Source organism: Fukomys damarensis, unplaced genomic scaffold (assembly GCF_012274545.1).
Source record: "Fukomys damarensis isolate Sample0158 unplaced genomic scaffold, DMR_v1.0_HiC HiC_scaffold_32, whole genome shotgun sequence".
In the NCBI taxonomy this organism is placed as follows: domain Eukaryota; kingdom Metazoa; phylum Chordata; class Mammalia; order Rodentia; family Bathyergidae; genus Fukomys; species Fukomys damarensis.
Genome location: NW_022900944.1, coordinates 37,247,525 through 37,272,722, shown reverse-complemented (window position 1 = coordinate 37,272,722; position 25,198 = coordinate 37,247,525). Strand labels below are relative to the sequence as shown.

General features: G+C 41.4%; 1 protein-coding gene across 1 annotated transcript in view; it reads left to right on the top strand.

Moving 5' to 3' along the window:
- Sf3b3 (splicing factor 3b subunit 3) overlaps nucleotides 1–24,736 on the top strand; it is a 45,843-nt gene extending 21,107 nt beyond the window's left edge. The window contains exons 11-26 of the mRNA XM_010644438.1: nucleotides 3,348–3,420; nucleotides 9,563–9,714; nucleotides 10,407–10,562; nucleotides 11,314–11,469; nucleotides 12,315–12,458; nucleotides 16,213–16,335; nucleotides 17,333–17,487; nucleotides 18,237–18,411; nucleotides 19,193–19,398; nucleotides 19,490–19,646; nucleotides 20,490–20,615; nucleotides 21,213–21,425; nucleotides 21,856–21,954; nucleotides 22,563–22,706; nucleotides 23,896–24,000; nucleotides 24,443–24,736. Coding sequence (XP_010642740.1) covers nucleotides 3,348–3,420; nucleotides 9,563–9,714; nucleotides 10,407–10,562; nucleotides 11,314–11,469; nucleotides 12,315–12,458; nucleotides 16,213–16,335; nucleotides 17,333–17,487; nucleotides 18,237–18,411; nucleotides 19,193–19,398; nucleotides 19,490–19,646; nucleotides 20,490–20,615; nucleotides 21,213–21,425; nucleotides 21,856–21,954; nucleotides 22,563–22,706; nucleotides 23,896–24,000; nucleotides 24,443–24,583 — 2,325 coding nt within the window. The 3' untranslated portion in view covers nucleotides 24,584–24,736. The remainder of the gene's footprint in view (nucleotides 1–3,347; nucleotides 3,421–9,562; nucleotides 9,715–10,406; nucleotides 10,563–11,313; nucleotides 11,470–12,314; nucleotides 12,459–16,212; nucleotides 16,336–17,332; nucleotides 17,488–18,236; nucleotides 18,412–19,192; nucleotides 19,399–19,489; nucleotides 19,647–20,489; nucleotides 20,616–21,212; nucleotides 21,426–21,855; nucleotides 21,955–22,562; nucleotides 22,707–23,895; nucleotides 24,001–24,442) is intronic.
- Nucleotides 24,737–25,198: the final 462 nt, after the last annotated feature.

Here is a 25,198-nt window from a genome sequence, read left to right as displayed (position 1 = left end):
TTTTTAGACAGGATCTCACTATGTGGTTGAGACTGACCTGGAACTCACTGTGTAGCCCAGGCTGGTCTTGAACTCACAGCAATCCTCCTGTCTCAGCCTCCCAAGTGCTGGGATTACAGGCATGCACCACCATACCCGACTGTGACCTTTTTTTTTTTTTAGAGGTCTCACTATGTAATTTAAGCTTGGTTTTGAACTCACTGTGTAGCCCAACCTGGCCTTGCACTGTAGGCAATCCTCCTGTGTCTGTATAGCTGGCTTTTGGGTTTTGAGTCTGTTGTAAGATCCTTTCTCTTCAGATTATTTGGGATAAGAAGTTAAAAGAAAATAAAATTGTCCACTTAAAGGTGTGTCTCTACTGTTACTGATAGTGGGCATACAGAACCCAGACATGTGTTGATTAATCCCAGCAAGCCAGCCATAGATTTATGGTGAGGTAGTAGATAATCCCAGCAAACCTTCACTTTTAGTTCCCCTGAAGTTCAGGCTGATTTCTGGCTGTGAGGCTGAAACCCAACTCGGTCAGCCTGGAACAATTTGTGCTTCCTGTCTACTTGAACTCCATTCACTAGAAGCCGCTAGGTGGAGCCCACAGCTGCTCTGATTTCTGAGCTCAGTTGGCCCCTTTCCAAGATGGCTACTGGCCAGTTGCCCTCTCCTGGGGCGAACCGAAAACTCAACAGTCACTGCAGTCCTCTGCATCCATTTCTCCATTCCTCTGGTATGTTTCTCTGTGGAGGACTCTGGGGTCATCAGTAGTTACTGTGCATCTACAGGATCGAGCCACTTCTCCCAAATAGTGAGGCAGGACTTAGGGAGAAAGTGCTGCTTGACACCTCCTTCTACATTGAAGTCTCCCTCTTTGTTCTCCCTGGGTCGCTGGGACCCACTTCTATCCTTCTCTTCCTCACATTGCTATATACCAGTGTCTGGACATCAAATCTCAGAGAGGCTATTTCTTTGCTGTTCAGCACTCTTACACATTTTTTAACGCTCTGAATTTAGAAACTTTCATATGGTAGACACTCAGTTAAAAACTGTGTAATATAGCTGAGTGTGGTGATACACACTTATAATCCTGGCATTTTGGGAGGCTGAGGCAGGAGGATTACAAATTAAGAGACCAACCTGGGCAATTTAGCAATTTAGTGAGACCCCCTACTCCCCATGGAGCCAGCGGTCCTCTTGCACAGCTCTGCAGCTTTTCCTGCTACTGGTCTCAGCAGGACCAGTCCTCCTGTCTCATACTCCTGAGAATTTGTAAGTGTTTTGATTGTCAGAATATTTGTAGTTCAACAGAATTTTAAAATGAACTGGACCCAATTTAGAGCCATAGTTCTTGATTTAATTGCTCTTTGGATGAGCATCTCATGAAACAAGCACTCTGCATAAAAGATACATTAACAGGAAGCTTTTTCTGGTAACAGGTAAATGACTCGATCATTTTTTTAACCTCTCTACTTCCAACTTTATAAACTAGAGATCTTTGTTGTATATAGAAATATTTTAAGGCTGAACATGGTGACTAATGTTTGTAATCCCAGCATTCTGGGAACTGAGACAGGAGGATCTGAAGTTTAAACTCAGCCTGGGTAATTTAGAGACTTGATAAGACCTTGTTGGAAAATAACAATAAATAAAGAGCTGGAGATACAGGTCAGAAAGCTCTAGGTTTAATCCTCAGTAACCCCAACACACCCCCCGTGTGACCACAGTACTATTTATTTATAGGAAGAACAAAAGGCATTACCTTCTTTTAGGTTCATTGATGTAACAGTAGTAAGAAGACTTAAGAACTCCATCAGTGAAATTTGTGGCAAGTTTGCCATAACTGATAGTTACCTTGTTAAACTGAGATCATAATCTAGTCAGAACAAGGTAGAACAAAAAAAGATACGTAGGAACAAAGCATTCCTCTTTTTTGGGGTGTACAGGGAATCGAACTTGGGACCTTGCACTTCTTAGGCAAGTGTGGTGCCACTGAGCTACATCTTCTGCCCAACAAAGAATTCCTCTTGTCTAAGCCTACCACAGTTCTGGGATTACAGGCATTTGCCACCATACTTGGCTTGGTTACACATTATTAAGCTATTTAATTTATTATCTTTGGATCATTTAAAAATATTTAAGAAACTGTCTTAATCAGTTTTTCTTAAGGACAGGTTTATTTTAGCTCAGGATTTTGGGCCATAGTTGATTGACTCCAAGGCAGGAAGATACTGTAATTCACATTATGTCATTACAAACATTATCACATTATGTAGGAAGCAGAGAGTGAAGGGAGGAGCTAGGAATGGAGTCACACCCCCAGTGACTCTCTTCCTGCGAGACCCCACCTAATAGCATGTCAGCTATCACACACCACTAATACGATCACCTTTCTAAAGCATCACCTATGAGTACGTGAGGTTTTGAGGACACCCTAGATGTAAATCATAACAGTAACTTGGGTTAAGGGGGTGAAGGGAGGGCAGGGATATGGGGAAAAAATGAGAACCAAGACCTGTCATGGAAAGATACAAGATCCCAACGATGAATGTAACTGTACACTTAAAAAGTACCAATAAACTCAGTGAGAAAAAAAAAACAAACTTAGGTTGGAGTGATTCGTATTTACAAGTTTCCCCACTAGATCATTTTGAGTTTTTCTTATTCCATCTACTCTCAGTTTTGCAAATGTATAGGATATTTGAGGATTGTTTACTGCCCTTAAAGAGCATAATGATCTAATTGGAAAGGCAAACAGTACCCTCAAAAGTAGAGACTAATTTTTATGAGTGCTTATATGAAGTAGAGATGATGGCCTGCCAAGGGGGTAAGAGAATATTTTTCCCCAAAGAGTGTAGCGTTTGAATTTAGTGAAAAGAGATGGGATTTGGCCTTATCAGAGCTAGGGAAAGAAATGGGGAACTAATTTAGATGGCCTCTTTTGTTTCTAGTGGTTACGGCCCTTTCTAAGGAGAATGTAGGCTTGCCATGCCCCAGATAAGCATCTGATTTTGACTGTAATAACTATCCTCCCAGACTGCCTGTGACTTTTGGCTAAAGTTTGTCGGGGGCACTGTCAGTACCTCTAGCCTTTTGGGTTCTTTGGGTTTTGTTTTTTTGTTTTTGTTCTTTTAGGTACGGGGATCAAACTCAGGTCCTTGCGCCTACAAAGCAAGTGGCGGAATCATTGAGCTAAATCCCTGGCCTGATTTTTAGGCTGTTTTTTCACAGATGATCCCATCCATTTAATGGAGCTTACAGTGTGGCCACTTCCTTTGGGACCTTATTATCTAGCATAGTAAAGCAAATGGCTTAGCTTTGTGCTTACAGGTTCTGTCCTTTGCCTCCTTTCCTCTCAGGTGTCAGAAATGGCTGTTTCTGAGCTACCTGGTAACCCTAATGCTGTCTGGACAGTACGTCGGCACATTGAAGGTAAGCGTTCCTTTCCTGGAACCTGGGAGCCATTGACATGTACTTCAGAGGTTACATTCATAATATTTCTATACCACAACAACTAGCCACATACCAGAAACTCCTGTCCCATCACCATAGTCCTGAGGCTCTTTCAATCAAGGTAACTTTACGATCCCCAGTACCAAAAAAAAAAAAAAAAAAAAAAAAAAAAAAAAAAAAAAAAAAAAAAAAAAAAAAAAAAAAAAAAAAAAAAAAAAAAAAAAAAAAAAAAAAAAAAAAAAAAAAAAAAAAAAAAAAAAAAAAAAAAAAAAGATAACTTCAGCTTTTGTTCTTTTTGTGCAAGCGATGGGGGGTGCAGTGTAGGGCACCTATTGTGTAAACATTTTGATATGATAGAACTGTTGTGTTTTTGACTTTATAAAGGTATGGTAAGAAGGAAAATAGGCTTTTCATTTTTCTTCAGTGTGTTCTCGTGTTGAAATCACAGTGAAATTCAAAGTGGTATTCTAGGAATTAAGAGACTTGGTAAAGCTTGTTAATTGGTCATATCTGCTTATGTTTAAGCAAAGCAGAGATGATTGAGTGGAATTAGAATTTTAGAGTGAGTGGGAGACAGAATTCAGAGTTCCTGCAAAAAAATGGTTACCTCATCCTAAAACTTTGAAAATAATGTGAAAATGAATAGTATTGCAATATCAAGGAAGGCTTGATAGTTGAATTTAAGTCTCATAGAAATAAAACTTCTCATTTTTCCTTTGGTTCACTAGAGCTGTAGGTCATTTTGTCCCAAGAATCTCATTTACCTCTTTCCCCTTGTGAATGTGGGACTTGTGAGTAAGATCACCCTGGCCAGCAGACAAAGCTTTTTCTAGACTTTGTAATTCTGCCTGGTGTTTAGATGTTCTAGTTGAGTGGAACAAATTTAAGGGAGCTGGGAATTGTGTAGGAGGAAAACCTCTTTCTATTATTAGAATACTGCACATTTTTGTGGATTTTGTTTTCATTGTAGCTGTTGGAATCAAATCAGTGGGGTAGAGAGAGGAAAGAGTGAACAGGAAGTTAATAGGCTTGTTTAAGCTGAGACTATATTGGGTAATTGATTTTTAAGTGATTTTCACTGGGTATGTGATAGCTACATGAAGAAACTGGTCAGTGTTGATGTTCACCTTTAGCTTTGTGGCTTACTGGCGTTTTGGCTCTTGAAAACATTCCCTAGACCATTGGTATTAGATGCTTTTATTTCTTTTTGGTAACTCATTTTTCATGAAGAATGCAGAAAGTCCTAAAGGGTTGACTCTTACTTAGCACAACACATCTAGATAGTAGGGCTGGAAAACCTTGTTTCCTAATCCTAGTCCAATGCCCATTTGACCTGACAAAAGTAGAAGTCTGTGGGTCTTGCTAGTTTCTTTCTGTATAAATCCTGTACTTGTACTCTGTAGTCATTTGAGTGCCCACTGTATATTCTGACTAATGAGCAGAATCCCTGCCTCAGAGGACTTGCCATCTAACAAAGAAAATAGGACTGGAGGTAGTGAAGTGGTAGAACACTTGCCTTAGCACACATAAGGCCTCTCCCCAGCACTGCAACACAAATAAGAGGACTATTGTGCAAAACTGTTGTGTGCTCTTGTGTGACGAAAGGCGTGAGCATGCTTTTGGGTTAGAGGAAGGCAATGGGCTTATGCTTGATCAGGGAAGGCTCTGGAGAGAAAATGTTTGTTTAGTGATTGACAGTATATTGTATGATGGAACTTATAGTTGAATTTTTTTCTCCTTTGTTAAATATCAAAGCCTATGAAAGGACTACACCTGATAAATTTCACTCTATATACTATATTTGGTTCATCACCCACAAATACAGGTCAGGTTCTCTTCTGTTCATTTTCCTTGCAGATACGCCAAGTTACTGTTGAGCAGTCCTCTGTCCACATGTGCTGCAGTCTTCAGGCAAATACTAACCTTGGCTGGTACTTGGTGATGCATACTACCAATACCAAGCCTTTTTTTCTCTTCCACAGGTGGCTGGTGAAGGTGCTGATCACCACAGGTGTGTACCTACTGCTAGGGTCTACTATGGGTTCTTACAGTTCACCCAAGGAGAGGGACCTTCACAAAATATTGAGGCTACCTTTGATGGCGTCTCCCAGGGTAACATTGCAGTTGGAAGTCAATGTGCTTGTGTTTTAGCTGGCATACAGTTGGTTATGAGGCAGGAATCAGCCTCTCTACTTTTTCCTCTAGATTTTGAAAAACATAGGTGATTGTTGTTTCTGGTAACTAGTGAACTGTAACTTCACTCTCTTGCAGTTGTCCATTCCAGGTGTATTGACTGAAAGGTCAGGATCTAGACAGGGCTCTTGAGTGTATTCAAGGCTGCTAAGTCAAAATAAGTGCCAGGTGGTCTGAATACAAATTGAGAATGAGATACTGTATAGGAGACTTGAATAGTCTGGATAATGGCTAAATTTACCCTTTGGAGTGAGCTGAGAGCTGCTTGTTGAGCCTTAACTTCTAAAGCAAGGGAAGTTGACAAGTACTGCATTTTTTCACTAGTTTCTCAGCAGCACCCAGATAGAGTCCCTTTTGTGTTTGAGACCTAAACATACATCCCCAGCCCCTTTTTAAAATTTTGAGACAAGATCTCACCCGTGAGTTAGAAAGGCCAGCCTTGGACTTGTTATTCTTTTGCCCTTGCCTCCTAGACTGGTATTACAGGTGTGTGCCGTAACACCCAGTTAATGTTCCTTTGACACTTAGAACCCCTAGAAAAATGCAATGCAGAATGGATGTTTATTGTTCTTAGTCATTTACCTTGCCTAAAAAGCTTGGCTTTGTTCTGAGGGCCAACTTTGAACTTACTATTCCTAAGATAATGAGAGTAACTGCTCTGGTGTAAATCTTCCTAGTGGAGAATGGGGTAGAAGTTACATTGTTCTTAGTCTTCACAGAGTAACAGATACTAGGAGGAAAGCTGTGATGTAAAGCAGCTTTTAAACATAAATCCTTGTCCTCCAGTTTATTGAATTGTCTGGCTGAAGTATAATTCTGTTAAGTTGACAGATCATCTCTTATTTCTGAACACTTTGGGATCTTGGTCATTGGGAAAGTAGGAACTCAGGAACCCGCTTTCCTTTTCTTCCCCATTCTCTTTCATGTAAGTCAGAAGTGTATAAGATCTCTCTTGGAAACCCTTTTTCCCTCGTCTGAAGGAAGAGCCTGGGAATTGTTGCCTTTTGTTTAGATTTGCTTTGCATTGACATAGTTTAGTAAGGGGAACATGAAAATGATGCTGTTTTCAAATATAATTAAGTTATTTCTATTACTGTACACCAGAGATTTCTGTTTCACAACTGAGCAATAAAGCTCCAAACTTGGTGTTATGGGGACATGGATTTTTGTTTTGTTGTAAGCTTTATTTGTGTTATAGTGAACAGTGGTCAGTCTTATAGAACCATTTTATAAGATTTCCGTAGAGGATTTGGTATATGTGACAGTTATATAAAAATAATTAAAAACCCGTATATCTTGTCCAGTGTTAATCCTTATGATTTAGAAAATTAATCTACTCTTTATTCCTGGCCCAACCTTCAGAGTACTGTACACCTACTGCGAAAGATCTTTGATCCTTGCTCTTTAGCCATTGTGTACACATGTGCATTATTAGCTGAAATGTGTTTTTTGTTTTTATTGGGTTTTCTTTGTGTGTGTGCCTGAAATCTAACTCAGGTCCTTGTACTTGTCAGGCAGCTGCGGTGCTACTGAGCTACATCCCCAGCCCTGAAATGGTTTTGCCAAACAGTGCTTACCCTTAATATGTAAAGCAACCTCATAAATTATATTTATTTGTATCTTGAAGAGCTCATAGCTACTCATCAAATTGATTTTATGTCCTTTTACTAGGTCAGAGCACTACTCTAAGTTATACCAGTGCATACCTTCACTTGACCCATCCTTTTATAAACAGTGCTGATTTTCCTGAACTCATCTAGAAATTTTAGTTCAACTGTACTTTCTAAGAGGAGAAAGCTCACAGTTTGTAGAGGTTTCAGTCTATAATTGCCTGGCTCCAAGGCAGAGTGGCACATGGCAGAGGGAAATTGTAGGAGAATAGTTCATTGCACACAGAAGACAGCAAAAGCAACAAGGGACCTTAACAGTGTCTTTTTGCCCCTTTTATCCAGACTACTTAGGGTGGGTAGCACTCACGTCCTTACTCCTATGCCTTTGATCACTAGCATTGCACCATGAATCAGTCACACACTCTAAATTCAGCCACTTCTGAAAAAGCCCCACCTTTGACCGTATGGGGCTTTGGGAGCATCTAAACATAAGCCATAACATTCTGCCCCTAGACCCCCAAAGACCTAACAGTTTAGCATTACTGAAAAGACCAAGTCCAAAGTCTCCCAGATTTAAGGCAGACTTTTAGCTGCAACCTCTGTACACATACATTTCCAATATTCAGTGGCACAAAACAGACATTTCCATTCTAAGAGTTACAAACGGATGCAAATGAAAAGGACCAGAGCAAATCCAAAATCCAGCAGGGCAAACATTAAATCCCACAGTTCTACTTCCAGCGTCCCCAGCAATCTGTGGCAAGTTGTGAACTCCAAAGGGCTTGCTTGGGTGGCTCCACCCTATAGCACTTCTGGTTGTTGTAGCTCCCATAGCTTTTCTCTGGGGCAGACTCTGCTCACTCCTTGCAGTTTTCCTCAGGTGATCCATGCTCTTGGCTTCCCCAAACTTGTGGATTCTCCATTTCACCTTTGGCTGCATGCGCTGCCCTCTCAGAATACACTGCTTGGCCTCTCAGGCCACATTCTGAAATCTGGGTGGAAACTTTCCTAACCCCACAACTCTTGCTTTTTGCAGCACCAAAGCCAGCACTACCTGGATGATAACAAGTTCTGTTGCCAGCTGGAGCAGTAGCCAGGCTTCCTTCTATCTTGGCTGTAGGGGTTGAGTGCCTATCAACCAAATCCTAAGGAACAACTTCCCTACGCTGCCACCATTCTGGAACATGGAGCTCTGGGGCTCTCTTCTCAAAGCAGTCTTATACCTTTGCAGCTCTCAAAAATTGTTTTGTTTTTTTCTCCAAAAACTCTTCTTGATGTGAGTGGAGTCAACCAGCTGTGTGGCACTGAGCTCTGATAACAGCAGTTCTGATAATGTCTGCTATTGTTATGAGTGAAGCAGCCTCCCCTTTAGTGCTTTGTCTTTTTTTTTTTCCTTTGTTTATCTGATGTCTATTTAAAGGGGACAAAAAGTGGGGGGTTGATAGAAAAATTCAAATGTAAAATAGGAAAATCTCTTATTGAAAAAGATAACATGCACTGAAAATTTATCAACATTATGCCAAACATTGTGGGTGTGGGGGACACAGAGCTTGTCTTGTGGAATTGGAGATACAGGAAATGGATGCCTTTTATAGGAGAAACTTCTGGTCTGGCTGTATACCTCATGTCCTCTTACCCTGAGAAACTAATTAGTGTTTATCTGACTATATTTCATTATGAAAACCGAATCTAAAAAGCCAGAGGTCAAGGGCTGACAAACATGACCCTTGCCCTTATTTCTTGGTTGATGTTCATACATTGTTCCCAAAGCAACTAGCAGTCCCAGTTCCTAATCCAAGAATGATCTTATCTCACAGAGGCTAAGTAATCTTTTATTTCTTAGAGTTTGTATTCCTGCATTGGTCTGTTCTGAAAGAAGTTAAGGGATCTTTCTTGGTTGATAGGAATATTTTTTCTTAAGAAGGAGTTGTGGTTGGCAACTAGTACAAATGTGCTGTAGCTAAATAAGTAAATATTCAAAATTTATTTATGCTTCTGATTCCCTTGTGTTGTCCTTGCTCATTTCTCCAGTAAATGTTTCAATAAAACACTAGTTTGAAAGGTGCTAGGGGAAGGCTTGCATACTCAGTGTATGTAGGCATTTATCTGTAGTTTCTGTCACCCTTCATTATCTTTTGGATCGTGTGTGTGTGTGTTTTGTGTGTGTGTGTGTGTGTGTGTGTGGTGTTTTGTATTGTTTGTGTGGTAACTACACATAGAAGTACCTTGGAAGATTTCTGAAAACTCTTAGTGTATCATTTGGTTTTGTAATTCTGATGAGTTCTTAGCTAACCGACTCCTTTTCTTTTCTTTTCCAGATGAGTTTGATGCCTACATCATTGTGTCTTTCGTAAATGCCACCCTTGTGCTGTCTATTGGAGAGACTGTGGAAGAAGTGACTGACTCAGGATTCCTGGGCACCACCCCGACCCTGTCCTGCTCCTTGTTAGGAGATGATGCCTTGGTGCAGGTGAGGATTCTTGGGGCTTGCTTACCTGCTTTGTCCTCTCTTTGCCATCATTGAGCTGTGTTCATTTCTCTTCACCCTTCCTTGCTAGAAAGGCTGAGGGAGGAGACATCTTATTTTATCAACATAAAGGACTGTGTTAAGACTGAGGTCTTTCAGATTTTTACTTGGCATCTATAGGGGAAACTTTTGTCCACTTGGAAAATTTTAGAACATTGCCTCAGTTTGTCATTTCTGTGATCATTACAGAGTTTGTCAGTGTTGCACTTCTCTGTCTGTCTTTTCTGGTACTGGAGATTGCTCAGACTGGGCTGGCCCTGTGGTCTGCTTCAGCCTTGTCCTCATCTCCGTTAGATATTTATTTGTGGGTAGGTTGATTTTTATTTTTTGAAACAGGGTCTGGCTTTGTAATTCAGGCTGGCCTTGAACTCACCAGCAGTCAGGCTGGATTTGAAGTTATGGTGATCTTCCTCCTGAGTGTTGGGATTATAGGCAGGTGTCACCATTTCTGGCCATACGAGTTTTGAATTTTGAAGTGAACACTGCAAAACATGAACTTTTTAACAATTGACCTTGTCTAGGACCTGCTAACTCCAGCTCTTGATCTCACAAAGATGACAAATCTGACAGTTGTGAAAACCATTATGAGTCAGTCAAATTGGTAAAGTCAGTTTTCTTTCTTTTACTGACTCTAGGTGTATCCAGATGGCATTCGACACATACGAGCAGATAAGAGAGTCAATGAGTGGAAGACCCCTGGGAAAAAAACAATTGTGAAGTGTGCGGTGAACCAGCGACAAGTAGTGATCGCCTTGACGGGAGGAGAGCTGGTGTATTTTGAAATGGATCCCGTATGTTACTTTATCATTCACTATTGGACTTATTGTAGAGTCCAGTGGCAAAGATAGGAGTTGTTTTCTCTATCTCCAAGTTATAATCACAAAAAAGAGAATCGGGAATGAAAATGTGTAGACTATCTGCCCCTATAGAAGGGAAAGGAGTAGTTGATGCTGGATTCTAATTGGAGTTGTGAAATCCTCTCAGCAGTAGATCACTTAATTCTTTTGCATTTTATTTACACTTTGCGGACAGGTATTGGTGTAGATTTATTTTATGCCTTCCGTTTGTTTTGGTACTGGACCTTGGGCTTGCGAGGCAGGCGATGGTACCATTGAGCTAAATCCCTCGCTATGTTCTGCCTTCTGAATCCCATTTCAGAAATGTTCCATGTGGAAGGATGTTGAATATACTAAATTATGCTCTCAGGACTTTAATTGTCATATTTGAATTCCTTTTCACCCAGAGTCACTCAAAAATCTCATGAAGGTAAACTTATCTGTATGTATCTTCATTTCTGGAGAACTAGGCTGGCTTAGAAAATTGGCAGTACATTGAGCTTTTTCAAAGGTCTGTTAATATCTTGTCTCAAAGATTAGTTTTGGTCACTATTAGCTTGTTAAATTCAGTCTTGGAGAAATTCTTGGTCATTGATTAAGAGTGAGAAGAGACAGAAAGAAACCTGATAGTCTGTCTTCTGTCCCTGGGCCCAGGTTTTGGGGTGAATTGGAGCATCTAGACCTCACTCTGTCTTCCCTTCTGTAGTCAGGACAGCTGAATGAGTACACAGAGCGGAAGGAGATGTCAGCAGATGTGGTGTGCATGAGTCTGGCCAACGTTCCCCCTGGAGAGCAGCGGTCTCGCTTCCTGGCTGTGGGGCTGGTGGACAATACTGTCAGAATCATCTCCTTGGACCCCTCAGTGAGTGAGACCCTCTGCTTCAAAAATCTTGGTTGGAACTTGAGCGTCCGGACACTGAGATTTTTATCTACTGCTTCTCTGTCTCTTTTCTGTTGGTCTGTCTCTCTTTGCCTCTCTCTGATTTTTGTTGTTGTTGTTGTTGTTGTTGTTTTGGTTTGTTTTGGTACTGGGGATTGAATGCGGATCCTTGCGCTTGTGAGGCAGGCGGTGGAACCACTGAGCTAAATCCCTGGCCCTCTTTGCTTCTCTCTGTATCTCTCATTTTTGTGGTGCTGGGGTCAGACCTAGGGCTTGTTAGGCAAGTGCTCTACCACTGAGCTACACTCCCAGCCCTGTATCTTCTGTTGGCTCTTAGTTGTCATAGTAGCATACCCCAGGACACTTGTGCTGTGGTTTTAGGATATTAATTTGAGTTTACTAAATGTTTATTTGGCATAAACCTTAAATTTTTTTATAGTTAAAAAACCAGTGAGGTAACCCACTTTGTGGTCCCCCTTCTGTCTCTCAGATAGAAGCTATCTTTCAGTAAATTTTTTCTGCTTTTTAAAAAACAGTATCCCCAAGACTGCATATAAAAGGAATTTTACTTGTTCAGGGCATTAGATAATTTTCAGAAAAGAGCCCTTTACTTACTTAATTTTACCATAATTCACTTTGATAAAAAGGAAAGCAAGATCCTCCCAATAGTCACTCTTGAGATTTAGTTTTATAACACACTAGCCTTTGAGAACTCATTCCTGTGGTTTTCCCTGCCCCAAGAAAGATCTGCCTTTAACTCTAGCATTAGATCTCTCTTGGTATGTGTTTTAAGAAATTGATCATTTCCTGTGTTTTCTCCCTCCCAGGACTGTTTGCAGCCTCTGAGCATGCAAGCACTCCCGGCCCAGCCTGAGTCCTTGTGTATCGTGGAAATGGGTGGGACTGAGAAGCAAGATGAGCTGGGTGAGAGAGGCTCTATTGGCTTCCTGTACCTGAACATTGGGCTGCAGGTAAGAGATTCAGAGGCTCACATTGTTGGTATCAGGGTTTCTGTAGGTTTCACCCATTTCTTTGCACCTCTGGTTTTTGGTGGGCACTTTATAAAAGTGAGCAATGATGCTTTGGGTTACACTTTTCTCAACATTGAAAAACATATGAGGCCTGGAAAAAAGGTATTTTCAGTGTTTCTGTCTTTTTTTTTTTTTTTAAAGATAGGGTCTCAGGGCCGGGGAGTTAGCTCAGTGGTTCGGTGGCCTGCCTTGCAAGTGCAAGGACCCGAGTTCAATTCCCGGCACAATAAATAAATAAATAAATAAATAAATAAATAAACAAACAAACAAACAAATAAATAAATAAAGAAAGAAAGAAATAAAAAAAAAAAAAATAGGGTCTCATGGGCCAGGGATTTAGCTCAGTGGTTCCACCGTCTGCCTTGAAAGCACAAGGTCCCAAGATAGATCCTTAGTACCAGAAAACAAAAATAGGATCTCACTATGTAGCTCAGGATAGCCTTGAATTTACTATGACTTGTGATCCTCCTGCTTCAGCTGGGATTATTATATTATTTGCAGCACCACACCTGGCTACAAAATCATCACATTTGATAAAAATGCTTTGTGATTGCTATTTTGGGTCAGAACTGCATGAGGTCTTCAGGAGTCACTTACAGTTCCCAGTGTATTCAGCTTTTTGAAATGAATGCCTCACAGTTCATAATTATCTTCTTTAGTGATAAAGGACCTGTGGATGCTTTCTGCTCATGAAAAGCAGAAACACAAGAGTGTCAGTGTTCTTGATTATGTACTTTTTATTTTCCTGATGATTTACACAGATGAGATAGCCAGGTACTTTTGGTGTGTTTTTGGTTTTTTGAGACAGGGTCTCACTATGTAGTTGAGACTGACCTGGAACTCACTGTGTAGCCCAGGCTGGTCTGGAACTCAGCGATTGTCCTGCTTCAGCCTCCTGAGTGCTAGGATTATAGGCTTTATTTTTTTTTTAATTTTACTTTCTCATTGAGAAATTTTCAAGCACATACAGAATTTAGAGACTAATATAGTAAACCTTTGTTTCCTCTTCCCCAGAGTGTTTTAAAGCAAATCCAAGTATCTATAAATACTTGATAATACTCCTTTAACAGAAATTTGCTTAAGGCACTAATATTATCACACCCATCACAATATAATAATGATTCCAGGGCTGGGGATTTAGCTCAGTGGTTCCATCACTTGCCTTGCAAGTGCAAGGACCTGAGTTTGATCCCCTGAATATCATCTGCTACTTTGTCCATCTTAGTTTTCCCTTCCAAAAACAATTTTTTTTTTGGTACTGGGGTTTGAACTCTGGTCTTTGTGCTTGCGAGGCAGGCAGTGGAACCACTGAACTAAATCCCTGGCCTTCCAAAAAATTTGCAGGTAGATTTACTCAATTTCAACAAATTAGTCCACAGTTTGCATTTGCTTCATCTGTCTTTTTAGGTCTCTTAAACTGACCCATCACCATTATTAAATTTTTCTTTTTACAGGACAGAATCATTTGTTTGGTAGAATTTCTCATCTTCTAGACTTGGCATAGTCATTCCTTGTGTGTCCTCTGTTTCCTTAAAGTGGAGGGTGGATCTAGATCATGCTTCCATTTGAAATACAAGGTGACAATGTGTATAATTTTCTAGTAGCCACAAAAAGGAACAGATGAAGATGTTTTAATGTTTTATTTAATCCAGTGTATTTAAGATCATTTCCATATGTAATCAATATAGAGTTTACTTTTTTTTTTTTTTGAAACAGGGCCTCACTATGTAGTTGAGACTGACCTGGAACTCACTATGTAGCCAAGGCTGTTCTGGAACTCAGTGATCCTCCTGCCTCAGCCTCCTGAGTGCTGGGATCACAGGTGTATGCCGCCACGCCCAGTGAGGTTACTTTTGAAATACTCCTGTTTTTCTTTTTTTTTTTATGTGTGTGTGCGAAGTTTTTGAAATCTGGTGTTTGGTACTTGAAACTAAACAGCCCAATCTCACTTCTAATTACACTCACATGGCTTGGTGCTGGTAGAATTGGCTAGTGTGGAACAGAAAGTTTATTAGGTCAGATTAATTATTTGGGGGTTGCTGTTTATTCCTTGTTGCCTCACATCAGAAGGTATGGAATGGTTTTTCCACTTTTAGTGATTTTGAATTGTTTAATTGTTTGTTTTAAATTTTTCCATCAACCTTTTTTTTTGGTACCGGGGATCAAACTCTGGACCTTGCACTGGTGAGGCAGGTGGCAGAATCACTGAGCTAAATCCCTGGCCCTCAGCTTTTTTTTTTTTTTTTTTAAATAGCTACTAATACATATTCCCTAGATTGATCATGTCATTAGGGTCTGAAAATGATAGTTTTCTGTTTCCTTCTGAATTTAATTAGCTGAAACACTCCTCTGAAGACAAAGTACACATCATTTCTTTGCTTACCCTGACTATAGTTCCTATGGGAAAAGGATATTTCTTTTTTCTCTTTTGTTTTCCCTTTTCCATAGTTATGGAGTTAGGACCATAACAGTGTCCCTTCATTGGGGCCTGATGAAGTAAGTTTTGTTTTGTGGTACTGGATATTGAGCCCAGGGCCTTTGCACTGACCTATGTCCCTAGCCCTTTTTATATTTTGAGATACGGTCTCGATGAGTTGTTAAGTTGCCCAGCCTGGCCTCAAACTTGTTATCCTCCTGCCTCAGCCTCCCAGAGTGCTGGGATTACAGACCTGGGCAACCATGGTTGGCTGTGTGTTTGTTTGTTAGTTTGTTTTTCATTGAGACAATCTTACAGTGCATTTCACAAGGCTGACCTTAAGCTTATGGTGTAACTGAGGCTGACCTTGAACTCAAGGCAATCCTGCCTCAGTCTCCTGAGTGTTGGGATTACAGGTGTGCCACACCTGTCTGTCCTTTTTTAAAATGGGGGTCACAAATTTGTGAGTTCTAAAAATATCAATCTAATGCCATTTTTTTTGGTTTGCTTTTTGTTTTTCTTTAGTTGTTGAATTCCCTCATTTTAGACAATGGAAATTCCCCCTTTGAAGCTAGGTCTTTTTTTGTTTTGTTTTGTTTGTTTGTTTGTGTTTTGGTTTTTTGAGATAGGGTCTCACTATGTAGCTGAGACTGACCTGGAACTCACTATGTAGCTCAGGCTGGTCTTGAACTCCTCAACAGTGATCCTCCTGCCTCAGCCTCCCAAGTACTGGGATTACAAGCGTGTACCACCATGCCCGGCATTGGGTCTTCATTTTAATATGATTTGCTGTCTTTCCTTCTTTCACAATAAGATATTCTACATTCTTACCCCAGCCTTGAATTTGTTGTTCTTCTTTGGAACCTTGTTTAGAGACCACAGTCAATAACACGGTTTTGAGAGGTATGAATCTGTTTTTATTTTTTTATTTTTTGGGGGGGATTGAACGCGGGTCCTTGAGCTTGCAAGGCAGGTGGTGGCACCAGAGCTAAATCCCCGGCTCTGGATCTGTTTTTAAATTATAGGGAAAATTGTAACACACATGGTTAAAAATTTTTATAAGACATAATAGTAATGTTTTTCACTGAGGAGATGCTTAGTAACTTTTAGAATATAGTGAGGGAGCAAATGGATGGCTGAATATTAGGATTTTTTTTTTTTTAACCATGAAATAATTTCCTTCTCTCTGCTCTAAAAGTAATCACAGGAGAGGTTTCCTCACCGTAATTGATAAGCCTATTATTGAGTAGTCTTCACCCACTTTTCCTCTTTGATTAGAATGGTGTGCTGCTGAGAACTGTCCTAGACCCTGTCACAGGAGACCTGTCTGACACCCGCACCAGGTACCTGGGATCCCGTCCTGTGAAGCTTTTCCGAGTTCGGATGCAAGGCCAGGAGGCAGTAAGTAAGAGAATGGGGCAGGCAGTACACTCAGGTATTACTGATACCAGCTGAGAAAAATCCCTTCGTTATATAAACTTGTAACTAGTTCACCGGTGTGTGGTTGGTTTGACATTAGTGATCTTAAGTTTCCTTCATTTAGGAAGACTTGTTTTATTTTGTTTTGTTTTTGAGATAGGGTCTCACAATGTAGTTGAGACTGACCTGGAACTCACTATGTAGCCCAGGCTGGTCTCCCAACTCACAGCGATCCTCATGCCTCTGCCTCCCAAGTACCGGGATTACAGGTGTGCGCCGCCATGCCTGGCTTCAGTTTTATAATTTAGAGCTTCCTAACTCGGGTTTCATGGCTGCTATGATTTAGTTATAGAAAAATTTGGATATTGATCCCTTTACTCTTTAGGTTAGATAAAAATGGCTGAGAATAGCTGGAAACCTCTAGTCCAGGGCACTACTATGAATAATCTTGTCATGTTTACTCCAAGCATGCAACAGGATCGTAATTTACTACCTATTGTGAAGGAGATGGAAGCATTGATATCTTTTTTTTTTTTTTTTTTTTGTAAGAAGAAAAGATTTATTTCAGCTCACAGTTTGTAGAGGTTTTAGTCCATATGCACTGGCTCCAAGGCAGGATGATATGGCAAAGTAGAAACAGTCTTTGGCAAGGTAGGCAGAAAAAAGCAGCCTGTCTTTTGTAGCTAATATTAGCATTGCTGCCTGCTTGTGGTAATTCTTCCATGTTGCACCTGTCCAGTCTTGAGGTGGTGTTCCTGTTTCACACAAGTGTAAACAAGCTCAGAGGTGTCGGCAGCCTCCGGCATGTGGTTAGGAGCACATACTTGTAGCATACTGTCTTTTCTCTAAGCCTCCTTGTCTTATGGTAGCCTCTTAGGTTTCTCAGTCTGGAGTATTCTATGGACTCAAATCTTAGGTGTTTGGTCAGTGTGTCACGTTTGTACTTTTCCAAACTTACGGGGCATATTTTTCTCTGTAGGTATTGGCCATGTCTAGCCGATCATGGTTGAGCTATTCTTACCAATCCCGTTTTCATCTCACACCCTTGTCTTATGAGACCCTGGAGTTTGCATCTGGCTTCGCCTCTGAACAGTGTCCTGAAGGCATTGTGGCCATCTCCACCAACACCTTGAGGTGAGTAAGTCCTGCTTTTAGAACCCAGCCTCTGCCAAAGGCTCAGCCTACAGTTCTGCCAGTGTTGGAAGAGGTTTGGAGAGATGTCAGAAAGCCAGGTCTTCACTATGAGAAGAGTGTGTTGCAGTTGAAGCTTCGGTTGGCTCAGGATTTAAGTAACTGGGAGCCAAGTTTTCATGTTTAGAATTTTAGCTTCTGTTAGGAATTTCAGGGCCAAGTTTCTTTCTTTTTTTTTTCTTTTTTTGGTACCGGAGATTGAATTCAGGACCTTGCACTTGCAAGGCAGGCGGCAGAACCACTGAGCTAAATCCCTGGCCCAGGGCCAAGTTTTAATACTTATCAGTACAGTCTAGTCTAGAAATTTCAGATTTTTATCTTCCAGTGAAAGGCCAGTCCTGCTGAATTAGTTTTAGAACAAGTGTTGGATTACTGATAACGTTTTCTTACTCATACTCTTTACAGTGCTGGATCTTTTTACCTGAGTATGTTATTTAGTCCTTTTACAAATTGGTGGCCTTAATAACACTGACAATATTGACTCATGTTTGAAGTTGTTAATACCATGTTTGTAACTGTGGTTCACAATGACACTATCACAGCTTCTTGATAACTCATTCATCGATTAGTGAATTTGTTTTTTCAAAACAGCTTTCAGGACCTTTTTGCAGCTATTGTCTTCTCAGTCTCCAACTTTCAATACCAGTTTCTAGATTCTGAGTAATTGTTAACTCCTGTGTCTCACTGTGTAGGATTTTGGCATTGGAGAAGCTAGGTGCTGTCTTCAATCAAGTAGCCTTTCCACTACAGTACACACCCAGGAAATTTGTCATCCACCCTGAGAGTAATAACCTTATCATTATTGAGACAGACCATAATGCTTACACTGAGGCTACAAAAGCTCAGAGAAAGCAACAGATGGCAGAGGTAAGGAGTGACCCAGGGGTTCACTTAAAAGGCGTGAATGTGAACTTGTGTAGAAAAGCTTATATCCCCATAATCACTGATTATGATTATCATTGGTTATTTTTCAAGATGGGATGTATTGCAATGGTAGTGTACTTGCCTAGCATGCATAAGTGCCTGGGGTTCATTCCCAGGAAGGAGGTGAAGGGGCCCCCAGGCTCTATTCAGATCCTTTAAGCAGAATCCTTTCCCAAGTCCCTGGTTTTAGAGACTTTCTTGTGACTCAGGACCAATGCCCTGACTTGTGTTAATCAGAATTCAGTTCCTTCTGTGGAGCAGAGTTCTTTAGTCCTTCAACTTCCAAATAGGTTGCATTAGGTATTCTGGATTTAAGCCTAGAGCAGTCAACTTTCAGTGTCCCCACAATACCAGGTCTTTGCAGAAGTTGTTTCTTCCCTGGAGGCACTACATAGCCGCAACTGTATTGAACTGAATCCAGCAAAGGAAATCGGATGGGCTAGGTTTTTTTAAATGGGGCTTTCATTTTCACATTTCTCAGACCAGTAATCAGTTATTTGCCACAGTTGTTATTAGTTCTTTTTAGCAGTATCTTCTCAAATGGAAGTGGCAGTATCTGGTTTTCCGATTACTCATTTTCCTTCCTCTTGTCTTGTACCTCTCTCCCTTGGTTTTGGAGGACAGAGTCTGCTTTATATATTGAGCTGTACCTACAGTGTTCTTGCTACTTGCCATCTTCTCACCTTTTAACAGCATACCAATTGCTATTGCTTTTTGAATTTAGGAAATGGTGGAAGCAGCAGGGGAAGATGAACGGGAGCTGGCTGCAGAGATGGCAGCAGCATTCCTCAATGAAAACCTCCCTGAATCTATTTTTGGCGCTCCAAAGGCTGGCAACGGGCAGTGGGCGTCTGTGATCCGGGTGATGAATCCTATTCAAGGGAACACGCTGGACCTTGTCCAGCTAGAACAGAATGAGGCAGCTTTTAGGTAAGGAGCCCAAGATAGTCCAGAGTTTGCTAGGCAGGATCCAGGAGTTCTTTGGCTTTTTTGACTGATGTTTGGTGCTTGTTCTCTGCAGCGTGGCTGTGTGTCGGTTCTCTAACACTGGTGAAGACTGGTATGTGCTGGTGGGTGTGGCCAAGGACCTGATCCTGAACCCCCGATCTGTGGCAGGGGGCTTTGTCTATACTTACAAGCTGGTGAACAGTGGGGAAAAACTGGAGTTTTTGCACAAGGTAGGAACTAGGCATGGGTTCTCTTGTATCCTTAGTCCTACTAAATTCTTTGACTTTTACTGAACTTGAAATCCATTTCTTGGCAGCAGATGGAAAATGGGGGATCTTCATGCTTCAGTGGTGCTCCATTACCTGGCTGTTCCAGGAAGCCTGGGTACTAACCACGCACTGTGAGGAGATAGATGAGATGCACACTATCTTCCTAAGCAGGCAGCAATTTGTGACCAAAACTCAGCAGTTTTAATATTCTCTGGGAAGTAATTATTTCATAGGAACAGAACTTCAGTTTGGGAAGATGAAAGTCGTTTTGGAGATGATGATGATGGTTTCATAGCAGTACCAATGTATTTACTGGCACTGAACTATATACTTAAAAATGGGCGAGCTCGTGGCTTCTTCAGCCTAAGCATCAGGAGAGTGTCCTCTAGGAATTACTTCACAGACCATTCTTTCTGTTAAACTTAACTGTTTCTTCCTTGCAACTAAGATTTTCCTCTAAGAAGCTGTTACTTCTTAGATGTTGAGGCTCATGGTGCTTAGATGTTGCTTCATGGTGCCAGTTAGACCTAGCACAGGCACTGAGCAGCATGTATCAGGACTTTTTCACTTGTGGCTTGGGTCCACTTGCTGGGTGAAAGGCCTTGTGTGGGACCTGTTTGCTTGAGTATCCTGTCTCACTGGCACTGTTGCATGGGTGGTTTATTTCTCCAGTGAGCAAAATAGGATTACTTGCTATCTTTTTTCTGACAAGTGCCCGTAGGCAGGTGCTTCTGGGTCTAGGAGGTGGGATTAGCATGTGGTTATGTGTTCAGGTAGTTGCATGACTTGTTTTTCCTCTTACAGACTCCAGTGGAAGAGGTCCCTGCTGCCATTGCTCCATTCCAGGGGAGGGTTTTGATTGGAGTGGGCAAGCTTTTGCGAGTCTACGACCTGGGGAAGAAGAAGTTACTCCGAAAGTGTGAGAATAAGGTAAATGTGCTGGTGGTGGGGCAAAGATCCAGCTAATAAGGCAGGAGTGGGCATTATGAGGTAGTGGGCACTGATTCTTAAAAGTCATGAGATTTTGGGCTGGGGATTCAGCTCAGAGGCGCAGCACCTGCCTGGCAAGCGCAAGGTCCTGAATTTGAGCCCTGCACCCCTCTCCCATTGTGATTTTTTTAGGACCATGTTGTATTCCCTCAATTCCAACCATGGAATTAGGCCCTTGAACCTTGCTTGAGGGCAGGAGTAGATCACATTTCTTACCTTTAAATCAAGAATCTGCTTTTTTTTATAAGAAATTTAACTGAAAATTGAGCATATATTTTCACTATATTTGAAAAATAGTTTTTTCTCACCTTCTAGGCATTTATTTTTAGGATTTTTGAGACAGAGTCTCACTGTGTAGTTAAGACTTGTCTGGGATTACCTGCGTGTGCCACCAAACCTGGCAATTTATTGTTGACTGGTATTTGCTTCTCATGCTGTTTTGCAGACCCTATGTATGTTGTAGTCAAGAGAAAGCTGATCCTTCTGTGGGTTCTGAATTCTAAGATCATACTTATTGTTGTTCTTGTTTTTCCTCAGCACATTGCCAATTACATATCTGGGATCCAGACTATTGGGCACAGGGTAATTGTGTCTGATGTCCAAGAAAGTTTCATCTGGGTTCGCTACAAGCGTAATGAGAACCAGCTCATCATCTTTGCTGATGACACCTACCCCCGATGGGTCACTACAGCTAGTCTCCTTGACTATGACACTGTAGCTGGGGCAGACAAGTTTGGCAACATTTGTGTGGTGAGTTAATGTTTCTTTAGGGTCGGTTAGGTGTAGGAAAGCTGGCTCACTTGTGCTGTTGGTAAAGCCAGGGAGCCAGGATGATAATCTCTAATATGGGATGTTAAAATTAATGGTATAAAATTCATAATGATGTGTTTAGCTTGAGCTAATAACTAATATTTATTTTTACCTTCTGCTAAAATTTTGGTTTGTCTTTTTAAAGTCAAGTCTGATTTCTCATTTGTGTTCTTTGGTCTGTTTTTGCCCTTGGCTGTGCTGAACCCTTGCTTGTGGCTCACAGCTCCCTGGAGCAGGTGCCGGAGACTTGGGCTTGGGGCTCTGTCTAGGTAGTGTACCTGGACTTGCTTGCAAAGATCTGGGGCAGACATTGCATGGTGACCCAGGTGACCAGACTCAGACATTCCTCTGATTTGTATCACTTTTGTAGGTAAGGCTCCCACCTAATACCAACGATGAGGTAGATGAAGATCCCACAGGAAACAAAGCCCTGTGGGACCGGGGCTTGCTGAATGGGGCCTCACAGAAGGTAAGATTGCAGAAAGGGCACAAGGGAAAGTTGCCTAGTACCTTCTCTGTTGCCTTTGCTGGAGAAAGTTTTTAGTGACTTACCCACGGTGCACATGACTGCCAAAAATGCTACCTCCTAAAATCCCTAAGCTGGTAAGAAGGCCTGTAATGGATGAATATTAGAATTATCGTAAGGTACCCATGTCATCCCATTTATGATTTAAATAGTACATTTTCTGAGATGCACTGTTAATCAGTATAAAAATTTCTCTGTAGAGTAGTGCTATCTTCGTAAAAGAGGGTCATGAGGTTCACTGCCAGTTCCAATCAGCTGTTCTCCGGGCTTAGCTCTCCTGTAGGCAGGTTCTTTTTTAGATTATCTTTGGACTTTCAAAAATAGATCTGTTTTAGAGAACAAACCTCATGGTAGTTATTATAATTGTTTTTCAGAAGTTTTCTTATGCATTAAGCCACAAATGCACAATGAAAGAATTCAAAAATATTTTTGAGTTCAGTAATTTTGGAATTTTAAAAGTAGTGAAGTGTACCTGGAAGCACTGCTTGCTCTTGGGAACCACAATAGCTTTCTAGTGTGCTCATAGTCACCAGACTGTTCTTCACGTGCAGGCAGAAGTAATCATGAACTACCATGTTGGGGAGACAGTGCTGTCATTACAGAAGACCACGCTGATCCCTGGAGGCTCTGAGTCACTTGTCTACACCACCTTGTCAGGAGGAATTGGCATCCTTGTCCCATTCACATCCCATGAGGTGAGAGCCCCACATCACTGGCCTTGCACTTTTAAGGTGGTTTCTTGGTGCTGAATCTACCTAAGATGTCAAATCTGTTTGCCCTTACTGGTAATTAGGAGTATTCTAGAAATTTTATAAAGTAACTGTTAACAAGCCCCAAGGAGATTTGAATACTGAGTGTATTTCCCCGGGAGCACTGTCATTCACCTTACAGTGCTAGTTCTGATATAGGTACAGGGTTATTTTGAGCCCAGGGCCCCTGAGTGGAGCACCACTGACTTGGAAAGATGGATCGATGAACCCTGGAGTGATCTTTTATGGAATCAATTTTAGGATCAGCTAAATTTGTTTTGCACCTATAAATCTGGATCAGGAGTCTGATCGCAGAGGTCATTCTTTGCAGATGACATTCTCCATTATACTATAAATACAATGAGGTTTCTTTTGAGATTTAGGTATTCTGCTTAGCATAATCTGTGACCATCAGAAGAGTAATTATATATTTATTATCTGTGTAGTAAAAATCAATGATTTGGCTGTTCATTGTTTTTCTGGAAACTGTAGCAATTGAAATCACTTTCTTTTCTCCCAGCCCCTCTTAGTTTTGTTTTCTTTGTTTTTTGTTTGTTTGTTTTTGGTACTGGGGATTGAACTCGGGTCCTTGTGCTTGTGAGGTAGGCACCGAACCACTGAGCTAAATCCCCAGCCTCCCTCTTGGTTTTTTGAGACAAGGTCTTGCTATGTAGTTTGGGCTTGACTTGAACTCACTATGTATTCCAGCGATCCTCCTGCTTTAGCATCTTAAGTGCTAGGATCACAGGTGTGTGCCACTGCACCTGGCCATTTTGGTTATTTTATTTTATTTTTTCCTGGTACTGGAAATTGAACTCCGGACCTTGTACTTGCCTGGCAGGCACAGTACTGCTGAAGCACATCCCTGGCCATTTTGGTTATGCTTTTGAGACAGGGTTTTGCTATATAATCCATTGTTTTGAACTCGCTGGCATGACCCTTCTGCCTCACCATCCTGGGTGCTGGGATTATGGGTGTGCACCACCTCCATCTGAAAACACTTTTTTTTTGGTACCGGCAACTGAATTCTGGACTTTGTGTTTGTGAGGCAGGCGGTGGAACTACTGAGCTAAATCCCTGGCCCTGAAAACACTTTTTATAAAAGAAATCAGTGATGCATTTTTTCTTCCACCAGGACCACGACTTTTTCCAACATGTGGAAATGCACCTGCGGTCTGAACATCCCCCTCTCTGTGGGCGGGACCACCTCAGCTTTCGCTCCTATTACTTCCCTGTTAAGGTAGGTTAGGGGAATCTGGGTGGTCTTTTTATGGGCCTCTGTTTGTTTGTTTGTTTCTTTTTGTTCTGGTGTCCTTGTGCTTGCGAGGCAGGCGGCAGAACCACTGAGCTAAATCCCCAGCCCTCCTCTGTTTCTTAAAGGTACGATGGTCTTGAGTGGAGGAGGAGCAGCAAGGGAGAGGGTGGATGGAGGCAGTGATGATGAACACATGTGGTTAGCGATATTGTAGAACCTCTCCCTGCAAGGCAGATCAGAGAGAAAAGGCCCAGATTTTGGCAATCTGAACTGTGATTACGCAGGATCAACTTAGAGTACGTCTTTGTCTCTACGAATGGGGTTCAGCTGCTTGGAAAACAGTAAAAAACTTTTTCCCCAGCTGTTGCTTTTATATGTACCCTTTTCTTTGGGTGTTTAACCCTTTTCTCCCTCCAACTTCTCTTAGAATGTGATTGATGGAGATCTCTGTGAACAGTTCAACTCTATGGAACCCAACAAGCAAAAGAATGTCTCTGAAGAGCTGGACCGAACTCCTCCTGAGGTGTCCAAGAAGCTTGAGGATATCCGGACTCGTTATGCCTTCTGAGCCCTGTACTTCCGTGGGGCTTGTTGCTCTACCTTCCCCAACCCCAGCCAGGCTTTTGCCATGCAGCAAGACAAAAATGATTGGATGGTTAAGACTGCAGTATCAATGTCCTTTTCCCCTCACCTCTTCCCTTGGAATGAATGAATGAGTGAATGAATGAATGAATGAATGATTCCCCCTGAAATTGGCACTGAGATTCACTGTCTTCTCCCTGCCTAGTAAATGAGTCGACACCCCAGGCTCCAATATGGAGCATAATGCTTCCTAGTCCCAAAGCCAACCTGCATTGATATTTCTTGTCTACTTTTGTACGCACCCTTAATTTTTAACTGTTTTCCTGTAAATACAGTTTTGTATGATGTTATTTTACAGGAGGGAGACAAGCTAAGGTGGGACCAGGCTGGATGCAGTATAGCTCCTGAGTCTTGCTGCTCTGGAACTCAGTCTAGAAATACAAACCTGGTTTTCAAGGTGGCTGGTATTTATCTTTTTCTGGGTATGAGAATTCAGGTTGGAGCAAAAAGACCTGAGCTTATTTGTTCCTTCCAGGTACTTGTTTGGCCTTCTGATAGCCTGTGGCCTACTATTGATGGCTCCATAAAGGTGGTTGCTTTG